The 13,843-nt window shown below is 42.8% G+C and overlaps 1 protein-coding gene across 1 annotated transcript; it reads left to right on the top strand.

Moving 5' to 3' along the window:
- The first annotated feature begins 3,331 nt into the window (after nucleotides 1-3,331).
- On the top strand, nucleotides 3,332-13,843 carry LOC123511979 (F-box/WD repeat-containing protein 7-like). Its single transcript, XM_045268087.1, has 12 exons — nucleotides 3,332-3,477; nucleotides 4,252-4,368; nucleotides 4,569-5,251; nucleotides 5,299-5,476; nucleotides 5,889-5,972; nucleotides 6,078-6,236; nucleotides 6,695-6,964; nucleotides 7,131-7,310; nucleotides 7,565-7,746; nucleotides 7,930-8,155; nucleotides 8,832-9,042; nucleotides 10,552-13,843. Exons 1-12 carry the CDS (start codon nucleotides 3,472-3,474, stop codon nucleotides 10,824-10,826), a joined length of 2,571 nt encoding a protein of 856 aa, XP_045124022.1. The 5' UTR covers nucleotides 3,332-3,471; the 3' UTR covers nucleotides 10,827-13,843.

Genomic DNA, 13,843 nt, shown 5'->3' with positions numbered 1-13,843 from the left:
GGCTGTTTAGTTTAGGAGCTACAATAGTAAGGAGAATGCATAGGTAGGGCTGAGTAAGATAGATTAGGGCTGGGCAGGTTACGGGAGGGGCTGGCCAGGGTAGGTGAGGCCTAGACTGAAGGACTATATTAGGTTAAATTAGGTAGGTGACGGGCTAGGCTGGTTAGTTGAGGGCTGGAAAGGGTTTAGGCAGGGCTGGGTGAGGCTAGGGTGGAGTGGGACAAGTGTGGGGCTAGTTAGTGGTAATTAGGAACAAAAAGTGAGTGGGAGAGATTTAGGAAAGAAAAAATTGTATGAGAGAATAAGGTGAAGAAGGAAAGATAAAGGTTAGAGGAGGAGGAGCAGTGAAGAAAGAGAGAGAGAGAGAGAGGAGAAATATATGTGGTATTGATATATTTGTTTCAGATTTGGTAGTTCATCTTACCTTTAATTATTTCTAAACCTTTGTGATATTCTCAATAAATTTTTAGCTTAGAATGAGATTTTTTTTTGTTATAATGAGTTTTTTTCATTATTTATTAAGTACATCTGTCACTATAGCAATGTTTAGTTTATCATGTTATCTTTTCATTCCTCACACTCACTAATTTCTTTTCATTAACATATTAAAACTTTTCATTAATTCAACCTTATCCTGAATCACCTCATAATTTTGTAACATTTCTTTAATTTCTATCAAGACATCCAATATTCCTACTTTTTTTTTCCTGTTATCAAATTACAACTTTGCTATAACACTGTTTGTTCAACTCTCCTTTAAAATTTACTTGTCTTTCTTTCTAATCATTCTTCTACCATTTATAATTCATATTTTCATTTCTTTACTCTTTAATTTCCATCCATTAATTAATTTTGTTATTATGTTGTTTTCCCTTATCCTGTGTTCCCTCATTTTGTTTATGTCATTATGCTGTTTTTTTCATTCTCTTCCTTTGTTCTTGTTTTGTTTGTTATTTTATTTTCTCATTTCTTTTTTTGTTTGTGTTCTTTTACTTTCCCTTTATATGCAATATGTCTTATTTGTTCCTAGTTTTAGTTTATTATTCTTATGTGTTGGACTTTTATGCAATGTCATTCTCTGCTTTAAAAGAAGACATATGTTGAATAATTATTTGTAGATGCAAGGGACATTAAACCTAGGCAGAATTAGGAGAGAGAGAGAGAGAGAGAATGTGTGTGTGTGTGTGTAAGGATAAGCTACAACAAAGTGAGGGATGAGATTCTAAACATTATGTAGATGATGATTGACAGCACATGACTAACTGAATACTTTTGCTGAATGACTTGCTCTCTGGGTCTCACCACACACAAACTAGGACAGACAGCAGCTTTTAATATATGCAAGGTTTAGGACACAGCCATAAACTAATAGGATGATAACAGAAATAAAGACTCATCACAATGTATTCTAGTGATATATGTATATCCATGTTAAGATACACGTAGGCACAAACTACAGTAGTAGGAAAAACATTACTTCACAAATTATACAAAGAGATTACTGTTTTGTTTTTCCACCACTGAATCTTTTTAGTGGCTCATTTACTCAGTGCAGCTTAGCAAATGAGGAATCAAGGGATGTATAAGAAAAAAGTAAGAAAAAAAATTGTACGAAGATTTAAAGAAAGGTTCTATGCTGTTCTCACTTTCTTGTATTCTTATGACGAAATCTAGTTCACTCATTGCTACTTAAAACCAAGAAAACCGTACAGACCAGTGAAAGGAAAATTTGAGAGAAACATGGAAAGAGGAAGGGTTGTAAAATGAGTGGTTTTCTCACTGTCTTGTATTCTTATGACAAAATTTAGTTTATTTATTGCCACTAAACCTAAAGCAAGAGAAGCAGAGAACAATAAGAGCAAAATTTTGATGGGGATTAAAAGAGAAAAGATTGGAAATTGGCAGCTTCTTATGATACAACAAAAGATAGTGTAAGCAATGCTGCTTGGAGTAGAGAACAGTGAGAGGATGTTTGGGTAAATATTTGAGGAGATAAATTATTGAAAATTCACTGATCTTGTTCGTAAAAACTACTTTGTATGATGCAGCTTATTGAGAGGAGGAAGGCAGTGATGAAACAATAGATACATAGAGAATAATAAAGGGGAGATTTGGACAAAGATAAAAATAGGACAAATTGAAAACAGATTAGCCTTTTCACAAACTCAGTAGCTTATTTAAAGACACATCCACCAATACTTGATTCTTTTGACTTCTCATTGGGGACTGGCACTCAATGTTGGCTTTTTTCAGTGTTTTTGGTGCTCTTGAGCAATGCACCTCTGACAAAAAAAAGATGCAACTTAACAAACAGAGGGAAGCTATGATGAAACAAGCAGTGCATTGTGTATAAAAAAGGAAAACTAGGACACACATTTAAGAAGGAAAGAATGGAAGTGTGTGTGTGTGTGTGTGTGTGTGTGTGTGTGTGTGTGTGTGTGTGTGTGTGTGTGTGTGTGTGCACCATTCATGACCAGCAAAACTCAAGGCTCCTTACCGCACAGCACACTCTGTCATATTGTGAAGAAGCAAGGGAAGTGATAGATTGGCTGATAAGTATGGTATAAAGATTTAGTTCACAGGAAAGCAGAAAGGATAGTGTGCATCATGTTCATCCTTTGGGTTTATAGATTGAGAGATTGTGACTGTGGACTAATGTGTGTTATAAAATTGGATTGAGGAAGTGAAAGGATGGTGTGTAGTGTGTGTGAATGGGTTGTCTGAGAATTGGCAGGATTATTTGTTCATATACTAAGAAATATTGAATTGATTTTGTTTATTCTGTTTATTTATTAATCAGAGCAAAAACCCGGAGTTCTTTTCTGCTTATTCTTTTTATTTACTTATCAGAGCAAGTCTTGTTTTTTTTTTCTGCTTTCCTTTTTATATACTTATCAGAATAGGTCTTTTTTTTTTTTCCAACTTACTCTTGTATTTACATGTCAGACAAGCTCAAGTAGCAATACACATGTTCAACCTGAAGGGAAATATGTCATAGAAAAGTTTCAGATACTGTCTCTTTATTATAGGAAAGAATGTTTGAAAAATGCAGTGTTTGGAAGTAGTTTATTGCCATTTAGAAGTTAATCCTGAAATCATTACAAAAATTCAGCACAATCATCATCATTATCACCATTGTCATCTTCATGGTTTGTTTTCCCACATGGTTGTTGTGCAAGTCTTGGTATCATGTGGACTTCTTTTCCTCACAGATAATACATCATAATTGTCGTTCCTCTTGAAAAACACTGATTAACTTCCTCCTGATGAATGATTCACTACAAGCCTTGATAGTATAGGTAGTATCTGAAGGAGAGAGATAAGCAGCAGTGACACGGGGCAGGCAGCAGGGTGTTTGAGCTACCGAGACATAGCAAGCAGTGCAGGTCATTGACTCACTCACTGGGAGGCACACCACCACTGACTTGTCCCTATCAATGTATCAGTGTATGGGGGACACTCCACCACTGTATGGAGGTAATGGGGCATCCAGAACACTCATGGCAGGACAGGGACAGTTCAGGTGGTGGTGACACTGTAGAGGCAGGAATTATCTAGTTGTGCTTGCTGACCACTCTCTCTGAAGTATTTTATTATTCATTTGTATTTATTTTTTTTTTATTTTTGTTTATTTTTTTCATGTGAGGTGAGATCTGGGGAAAGGCAACAAAAAGACTAAGGAGAAAGGCCAAGTGAAAAGGTTAGTGAGGCCTCAGCTGCTTGGAACTCAGGACAAACAGTCTTGCTTATCCTTGTGTCATATTCAGTTGCTTTGCCTTCAAGAAAAGAAACTGCAAATCATGGTGACATATCCACTGACACTGACACTGCCACCTCCTCTTCTTAGGCAAAGGCTTTTTTTATTCATTTGTTTGTTTATATGTTTTATTCACTTTTATTTATTTTGTTTATTTTTTATTTATTTATTTATTCATTTATTTATTTATTTTTTTTTTTTATTTATTTTTTTTTTTTATTTATTTTTTTTTTTTTTTTTCTCCAGTTTGTTAGGTGTTCTCATTCTCTTATCACTCTTCTGGTTGTTGTTTTGTGCTTTCTCTGTTTACTTCATCTCTTCACCTTTTTTTTTTTTTTTTTTTTTTATCTAAGTGACTGGTTCTGTTGATTGGCATTTTTTTATTTTCTTATTATTATCATTATTCTTTGATTGGTGTTGTGTTGTGGTGATGGGTGTTAGGGTCACTGTGTTGATGGACAGGTGGTGTACAGCAGGTGTTGTTTGCTCCACAGTATGGTGTTATGATGGGTGACCAAGTGGTGGACATCAATGTTGCTACAGTGGAGGACCTGGAGACCTTGGTGGGTGTGGGCCGAGCCAAGGCCGAGGCCATTGTTAACACCCGCACTGTGAGTCCCTGCATGTGTGTGTTGTGTGTGTGTGTGAGACAAAAGAGAGATTACTGGTTATTTGAAAGTTTAGTCTTGCCTCCTGGTGTAGTCTCTGTATGACCAGCAGATGTTCACTCCTTGAGTCATGAAGTATGAGTGGCAGAGTATGAGTCACAGAGTCCCATAGTGAGGCTGACCCTTTCCTCCTGTGCCTACAGTCAATGGTGGAGTTCGGCAGTGTGGAGGACTTGCTGGCAGTGCCGGGCATCGGACGGAGTCTGATTGAACAAAACCGTGTGTGTCTGGTGTGCCGGCCGCTGTCCGGGGCTGGCACGGCACCGCTCACCCGACATGCCGCTGCCCGCCGCAGCCTGCGCCGGGCCTCCCATGACACCCGGCCACGCCCGGAGCCCCAGCATGAGCCCCAGGCGGAGGGACCCGTCACTGGTGGCCGGCTGTCCCGTGGGGCCACCAGGGAGCAGGCTGGGGAACACTCCTGCCCCACCAGGCTGCCGGGATCCGGCCGCCGGGCAGACCCCCGCCCCCGGGAAGACTCTCCCCAGGAGGGAGTAGAGGGGGAGGGAAGGAGCTTAGTGCCAGAGGAGGAGGGGAGTGACTGCTGTGATTGCTGTGGGGGAGGAGGAGCAGTGGGGCAGCAGGACCCCAGCAACACAGGCCCTGGGGAGGAAGGGGAGCAGGAGGGGGAAGAGGGCCTGGGGAGCTGTGTGGGACAACCTGTGCGGCGTGAACTTCACTGTGGGTGTAGTGAAGCTTTGAGTGGTGGTGGTGGTGGTGGTGGCGGTGGTGTTGGTGGCAGTGGTGGGGGGAGTGGGGGACTGGGTACTGATACCCCCCACGAGGACACACCCCCCCGGACCTGCCCCTCCAGGTGCCTCCCCTAGCCCCCCCACACACACTTGCTGATGGAGACTCCTCCTCTTCTTCCTCCTCGTCATCCTCCTCCTCTGACGGGGAGGAGCCGGGCGAGGGGCAGGACGAGGACAATGAGGATGAGGAGGATGAGGAGGACGAGGAGGGCCACATGGACGAGGATGGCCTGGAGGAGGAGAGTGACCACTGCATGACTGTTGACCTGCCATGCTCACCCTCAGGGGACAAGAAGCAGGTCAGTCCCTGGCCTGCCTTTCCTTGCCACACACACACACACACCTGGACTGATTTATTTACTTTATCTTTATTCATTTATTTATTCTTTCAGTGTTAATTAAGGAGGACCAACTTGCCGGTCTGTTGTCTCCTTGTAATGCTTCATCTGTGTGTTGTGAATGTTATGCAACATTGTAGGTACTTTCACAGGACCAGTATTATCAGACAACATTAATTGCTTTACTACAGTCATCAGTATCAGTTCAGTGCCAAACAATATTGTAGATTTATTTTTTTTCTATTTATTATTATTCAAAGAACAATTATTGAACAACATTTGACAAATTTTTTCCAATTCCTTCTCTTTGAAGAATGAGTAGTTTTATGGTGTGTTTGCACTACATCTTATTATGAATCCTCCTGTCCTGCAGATCAAACGCAAGTCAGAGGTTTGTTCTGACTCCAAGGGTGTGTGTCCTGTGAAGAAGTCATGCAAGGCAGTGGAGCACAGGTGGGTGTATGCAATGAGCCTGCGTATCTTTGCTAGTCAGTTAGTTTTATAGCCACACATCCTTCTACCAATGCGCCTCTCTCACCACTGCCATGCCTCTCCTCTACAGTGGGAGAACAGCCGCAGGAAGGTGAGTGGTCTGGCAGGCCACAAGGTGTCGCCGCCCCCGGCCGGCCTCAAGTCCTGGCTGGCCAAGTACCAGACGTGGTCGCCCGCCCAGAAGCGCTATGCCCTCGACTCTCTCATCGACGTCTGTGATCTTAATGAGGTGAGGTGTGGGTGGTGGCTGCAGGAGCTGGCTATTGCTGAGTTGTGTTGGAGACACACTCACAGGACAACTACAACTAAGTATTTGCAGTGCCACACTCCTGTAGTGTGGTGATGATCAGGCACTGTCACTGTCTGTCTTATTAAACTCCCTTATATTGTCATTGAAGTTGAAGTTAAGGTATCTGTTAAGAATCTAATCAAACCTGCCTATTCAGAGGACAAGTTTAAGCTTATTTTTATTTATTTATTTATTTTTTTTTTTTTATTTAGCTTTTTATTTATTTATTTTCTTATTTATTCATTTTTATTTATTTTTTTTTTTTTTCCCTGTCAATCTCTGTCATGTTGATATGGAGCAGTGGTGCTGAAAGTGTTGATGGGTAGTGTGTTGGTGCAGACAGACAGTGTGTTGGTGCCAGTGGTGAGTGTTGTCTCACCTCAGTGTTGCCATTGCAGGTGCGTCACCTCCACCAAATCATCCTGCCCCAGTTCCAGCGGGACTTCATCTCCTTGCTGCCAAAAGAACTCGCTCTCTACGTTTTAAGCTTCCTCCCCCCGAAGGATCTCCTGAGGGCAGCTCAGACCTGCAAATACTGGAACATCCTGGCAGCTGATAATCTCCTGTGGAGAGAGAAATGCCGGGAGGCTGGCATAGAGGACCACATGGTGGTGATGGACCGCCGCCGCCGCAAGGGCACCAGCATGAGCCACGTGTCTCCATACAAGGTGAGTCGGTATCTCCAAGGCCTTTTCTCCTCTGGCTCATCTTTCAGTGTTCTAAGTCCCAGCCAGTATGGAGGTTATGTTACTGCTATCCTTCCTGCAGATTAATGCTAACCTCTCCTATCCTCTCCTGCCATTGCCAAACACAATCTTCTGCTCGTTCCCACAGACTGCCTTCATGCGGCAACACAAGATAGAGATGAACTGGCGCATGGCCAGCCTGCGGCCCCCACGGGTCCTCAAAGGGCATGATGATCATGTCATCACCTGCCTACAATTCTCGGGGAACACCATCGTATCCGGCTCTGATGACAACACCCTCAAAGTCTGGAATGCCACTTCTGGCAAGGTAAGAGAGGCAAAGTTAATGCTTCTTGGTGCTGATCAGGAGGCAATACTATCCTATCCTTCACACACTCTCTCATGTCTCTGCACTGAGCCTTGCCAGTGTGTCACTGTCTCATCTGACCACCAGGCAGTGTAATAGTGCAGTGTTTCAAGGTAGGTATGATCCTTGAGGAACACAACTCATTTGCAACACAATGCAGCTGCACCTTGTCCACCATGCCACCACACCACCCATTCACACGGCAACCTTTCCAGTGCATGCGGACCTTGACGGGACACACGGGCGGCGTCTGGTCATCCCAGATGTCTGGCAACTTGATAGTGAGTGGCAGCACTGATCGGATGCTGAGGGTGTGGGACGCTGACACTGGTGAGTGCTACCACATCCTGTACGGCCACACCTCCACCGTCAGATGCCTCCACCTTCACGGGAACAAGTAAGTACAGAAGTCACTCACTCAGCATTTACACACATCTTGCTTTCTCTCTCTGGTGCTGTCAGGATTCATGTCAGCACCACAAGTCACTTCAACGTTTGTCTTGCTCAGCCAGATGCAATTCCCTTTTTTTTATTCATTAATTTATTTTTTCTCTCTGAACATGTCTTGCCTTACCCTCAGGGTGGTGAGTGGGTCCAGGGATGCCACACTGCGGGTTTGGGACGTGCGCACCGGTGCCTGTGAGCGTGTGCTGGTGGGCCATGTGGCAGCGGTGCGGTGTGTGCAGTACAATGGGAGGCTGGTGGTGAGCGGGGCGTACGACTACATGGTGAAGGTGTGGAATGCTGAGCGTCAGGAATGTCTCCACACCCTGCAGGGACACACCAACAGGGTCTACTCTCTCCAGGTACCACCACTACATTCTCTGCCGAGCTTGTTGAGTCAGTGTGCTGGTGTGACTTCTATTACTCTTATGGGTGCTGGTGCTGCTGGAAGAATTATTGCTGCTTTGCTGGTTTTGTGGTGCTATTAAGGGCTTCAAAATGTTTGGTATTGTTATTGTTATTTTGCTGCTACTACTACTAGTATTACAAGAACTGTTACTTTTCTGTTTTTGTTGGTGTTACTTCTACTACAACAAATAGTGCTATTGTGCTTATTACTATTATTATTATTATTATTATTATTATTATTATTATTATTATTATTATTATTATTATTATTATTATTATTATTACTCTTAATACCTCCCCAGTTACTCTAACATACAAAAAACACAAATTAATCACAAATATCCACTCATCACACATTATCACTCCTAGTACCCTCCCAGTTACTCATATAGACAATCACACATGCCAGATTCATAAACATCCACTCATCACACATTCCCACTTTTAGTATCCTCCCAGTTACTCATATACACATTCACACACACACCAGATTCATAAACATTCACTCATCACACATTCTCACTCTTGATACCCTCCCAGCTACACTAACAAACCAAGGACAGACATTTTAACACAGTCTACCCATCCTCCCAAACAAACATTCTCTGAGACACTTGCTCACACCCACAGTTTGATGGTGTCCACGTGGTGAGTGGCTCGCTGGACACCAGTATCCGAGTGTGGGATGTGGAGACTGGACAGTGCCGCCACACCCTAATGGGACACCAGAGCCTCACATCAGGCATGGAACTCAAAAACAACATCCTTATATCCGGCAATGCTGACTCCACTGTCAAGGTGTGGGACATTGTGACCGGCCGGTGTCTGCAGACTCTCTCAGGTAAATGTCCTCTTGTTATTGGTGATATCTAGTGTGGTAGAGTGTGGCGGTGTGATTATTGGTGTGGTAGGGTGTGGTGGTGTGATTTTGGGTGTAGTAGGGTGTAGTGGTATGATTTTTGGTGTGGTAGGATGTGTTGGTGTGATTCTTGGTGTGGTAGGATGTGGTGCTGTGATTCTTGGTGTGGTAGGAGAGTTTTGTTGTGATTCTTGGTGTGGTATGAGAGTTTTGCTGTGAATCTTGGTGTGGTAGGAGAGTTTTACTGTGGATCTTGGTGCGGTAGGAGAGTTTTGCTGTGAAGCTTGGTGTGGTAGGAGAGATTTGCTATGAATCTTGATGTGGTAGGAAAGTTTTGTTGTGGATCTTGGTGTGGTAAGGGGAGTACTTGGTGTGATAGGAGAGAGTGCTTGCTGTTAATCTTGGTGTAGTAGGGAGGAGTACTTGGTGTGAATGGGTTATACTCTGGATTAAACTGTTGAAGCTTAGGGATTGATCATGGTAAAGTGAGGGCAGGAGTACTTTCTCTTATCCATCATGGGCCAAGGGGCAAGACAGAGCTGTGGAATGAGTGTGAATATGTTAGTTGTGTTCTTTATCTTGGCTACCTCCCTTACAACCTTTGTATGTATGTATGTGTGTATTATTGTTATTATTATATCTTACTGCTATGTATGTTTAGGGGAAAAGAATGGTAAAACATATGTGATTACTTGCACTTTCTTCTCATGGGTACGCTGTTGTGTATATTTATTTTCCTCAAGTCTGTCATGTGTTGTTAAAGATGCTCAGGTTTGTGACAGCCTGTCCTTCTTGTGTTGTGTTTCCAGTGACTTGTCTCTGATATTGTTGTGTTCTAGTTTAACGCTGCACTCCTATGTAAGTGTGTCCTGCTATGGTTGTAACTTGTAAGTCTTGCTAGTAATCTCTCAGGTCACACACAGGTGAGTTACTGGAATTTTTATGTCAGTGGGAATGGGATAATTGAGTTACTTTACCTATTTGTTTTTTAGACCAGAGTAACCCCCACATGTCAGACTAATTGTGGGGGGAAGCCAGTATGATTTATCTGAAACATCTGAGTAATCCAAGTTTTTTTTTTTTTTTTTTTTTTTTTTTTCATGCCTATTACCACTAACAGTTGAAATGGTCCATGTAGTGCATCGATCATTGCTTAGTACATGATGTATTTCAGTGGCAGTAGAGATACAACAAGGATCATGTTGACAAGATCCTCAGAATTTGAGGGTCAAGGTGTAGGATAGTAGATTTAATCATCATGGGAGCTTTAAAGGAAGATTGGATGGATGGGCATGATTGAGAGTATTTGTATGTTTTATAGAGGAAAGCTATGTACATGTAAGTGTGATGCTTGTTTGCAGGTTCTTTTTTTTTTTTTTTTTTTTTTTTTTTGTGTGTGTGTGTGTGTGTGTGTGTGTGTGTGTGTGTGTGTGTGTGTGTGTGTGTGTGTGTGTGTATACTGCCATACTCATTTGTGTGTTCACCCCACAGGGCCCAATAAGCATCGGTCCGCAGTCACTTGCCTCCAGTTCAACAACATGTTTGTGGTGACGTCTTCAGACGATGGGACAGTGAAGCTGTGGGACGTGCGGACCGGGGAGTTCCTCAGGAATCTGGTGGCCCTGGAGTCGGGGGGGTCGGGGGGAGTGGTGTGGCGCATCAGAGCTTCAGACACTAAGCTGGTGTGTGCGGTGGGCAGCAGGAACGGGACCGAGGAGACCAAGCTGCTTGTGTTGGACTTTGATGTGTACGACAACGTCAAGTGATACATGGGGAGGCTAGTGTCAGGCAGTGTGCTGTCCTCCATGTATACTTACAAAGTTCAAAGTGATGTTATATTGACTGTGCTGCCAAGTAACCTCGTGGTCATAGTTTCTCTGGTTGTCAGTTGGACAGTGTTTGTGGTGACTAACATTTCCCTGGTGCTAATACTGTACACACAAGGTCGTCATCAGACACTCACCGTCATCATCGTCATCGTTCACCTCGACTGGGCGGGTTTAGTTAGCAGATCATCGTCATTTCCTTGTGTTGTAAAGTGTCATCTGATCTTGCTTTTCTTTGTTGCAGTACGTTCTTCGGCAAACCTGCATTCAGGTCTTAACAGAGTCTCTTGTCTTCAAAACTCATTGAGTGTTTTATTAGTTTGTGTATTTTTAAGCTTAGTTGAAGATTGAGTTCTGGTTTGGTAAGGAAATTGTTTTTTTGTTTTTACATGTTTTTCTTTGAAGGAGGCAAATGGATGGATTAGATTTGTAGACCAAGCTAGTGATGCCTAGACAAGTGTGTGTGTGTGTGTGTGTGTGTGTGTGTGTGTGTGTGTGTGTGTGTGTGTGTGTGTGTGTAAGAGAGGGAGTGAGAAGCTAGAGCAGTTATCTGGGCCACTGCTTGGTTGCCGGATCATCAGCAATAACAGTCTAATGCGCCAAAGTCTAATGAGCAGAGGAGTGAAGGAAGAGCATGATTGCTTGTGTGATGAGCAAGGGAAGAGTGTGAGGGAGGGCATGTTTGCTTGGGCAGAGTCTGGCTGGTGGTGAGGATGGCTGGGGCCCAACACGAAAAGCAAGCCCTAGCCAGACCAGGGAGGAGCCTCAGCCAGTCACCTCAAGGCACACCAGTGTTCTCACCTCAAGTACATATCACCAAATGTCTTGCTCAGCGTGTCAGGTCAGATGTAGTTCACAGAAGCGATAATGAAAGGTCAGCATAAAAACCGAGTTGTATATATATTTTTATATGTACAATTTTATTAGTTTATCATTTGATCAAGCACTTTTTATTTGACACACTCATGGGCCATACTGATGCCATTTTGTTTGGTTTATATAGTAGTGTAGTAGGATGGTTTTCAAAGCTTGTGAAATACAGAGGCTTTATGTTGCGTATGTTTAGGAGACACTTACCCGCTGGGGTGTGTTTCAGGAAGCAAATTATTCCAGAATTTTATCTGTGATGCCTTTATATTGATTCATGAGTGGCAGTGTTGCCAGAGCCCTGTCACCTTCCTCTCCTGTAGTTCTCGTTCTATGTTCTGTTCTTTTATGCCTCAGATTATTTTTTATAAGGGTCTTGTGCCCTCTCAGAAAGAACAGTGTTCTGTATTATGTTATAGGAAGGATTTAGCTATGATGGAGCATACATAGAGGTCTAGTCTGCCATTTCTGTGTTACTTTTTATTATTTTTTTCTTCTTATTATTATTATTATTTTATTTTATTTTTATTTTTTTCATGAGAATTTTTGGTTTAGAAAACAGGAACAGTGAGAAGAGATGCCAGCAGCGTGGCTTGCAGGCTGTAAGGAAATGTTGGCTGCAGGGGAAGCATTGCATTTCCTCAGGACCTCTTCTCTCTGCAGCAAGAGTGGTGATGGTGGTGGCAGCCATATGGCACATGAGGCATTGCACTGCCTGGTGTACCCCTGGGCTGAATGAAGGCGTGGTGCAGCTAAGCATGCACTCATCAGTATGGGTACTTGCTTCTGCTGGCATGTTTGTGCAGCAACTAGGCAGCAACTTGCAAACATTACTGATTTTGTTCACCAGGATGAAGTGGCAGGTTTTCGTGTCATTACCTCGAGGCTTGACACTTTCTTTCCATTATACTCATTTTTGCTTATTAAATGACAAAGTGCATTCTGAATATTTTGTCAGTTCCATTTTGTGTTGAAAAGTTTTGATTGTTCAGGAAATAATTTTTGTTCTCTTTTAGATGGAACCAGTGTTGGGTTGCAGAGGCTCTTTGTGTTCAGTTTATACTTTGGAGTGAAGCATAAGAAGGGTTGCAGTGAATACTACTTGTAAGCCTAAACTGAGTTCCTGCTCCACTGTAGTGTCACTCAGCCAGTCCCTGGAAGCCAGTCCCTGTCTTGAAACTAGCACGAATTGTTGCCATGTAGTATTGGTTCCTTCCTCGCTTTTGAGAGGAATGTTAATGAACAGTGACCTGGAGCATGGTTGTTTTGCTAAGGGCCTGGAGTGTGTGGCTGACACACAGCCACCCAACCAGTGAGAGGAAGTAACATTCAAGGGTAACTGTGCAGACTTACTGGGTGATTCCATACTGCAAGTGTCACTGAAGGAGAGAAAAGAGAGAGAGTAAACATTTTTATATTGCCTGCAAGACCACCCGTAGTCTCTTAGTCGTGGGTATATATATTGTATATATATACATACTTTACCTGCTGCTGAATATTCATAAACATTTTGTCACTTACTCAGCCGTCCATTGTTTAGAATATAAAAATGTGTTATTTTTCCCATCTGCGCCGAGGAGTGAGGGGTGCGTGGCCTCGCCTGCCACGCCTCGTCAGGGCTGGGCATTTGTAAACCTGGATAAGAAATAGTTTAGTATTTTTCTTTTCTTTTGGAAGAGAAATGAGATTGCTCAAGTTTTTTTATTCCTTTATTTTGAAAATGTGCATGTATGTGTATAAATATTTGTATATTTATACAAGAAGTGCATGAGAACAGACAATTCATCGCCACACACTGAAGAACACAACCCTCACGCCCACCAACACACAGAGAACACATCTTGATGCATAATACTGAACACCATGGCAACAGGAAGGGCCGTCGCACGTCCCGCCACTGTATGCCGTGAGCGCCACACAACACTGGGCTGAAGCAATTTCTTATATTTACATGAACATACTTAACCTTAATGTTTGACTTGGGAATATGTGGTCATTACTGTGTAATTATGTTTCACCACTTAGATGCATACAAGAAAATGAGTCATAACTCTTGGTCCTTGTGGTAATAAAATTACTCCTTTTTTTTA

This window comes from Portunus trituberculatus, chromosome 32 (assembly GCF_017591435.1).
Source record: "Portunus trituberculatus isolate SZX2019 chromosome 32, ASM1759143v1, whole genome shotgun sequence".
In the NCBI taxonomy this organism is placed as follows: Eukaryota; Metazoa; Arthropoda; class Malacostraca; order Decapoda; family Portunidae; genus Portunus; species Portunus trituberculatus.
Note: the sequence above shows the minus strand (reverse complement) of the source record. Positions and strands in the feature narration are given on the sequence as shown.

What these genes read in the sequence shown, in the direction of transcription:
- LOC123511979 (XM_045268087.1), top strand. An exon ending in AGGCAGTGGAGCACAGGTGG is followed by an intron (nt 5,973 to 6,077) that starts GTGTATGCAATG and finishes TCTCCTCTACAG; the next exon opens with TGGGAGAACAGCCGCAGGAA. An exon ending in CTCCACCTTCACGGGAACAA is followed by an intron (nt 7,747 to 7,929) that starts GTAAGTACAGAA and finishes CCTTACCCTCAG; the next exon opens with GGTGGTGAGTGGGTCCAGGG.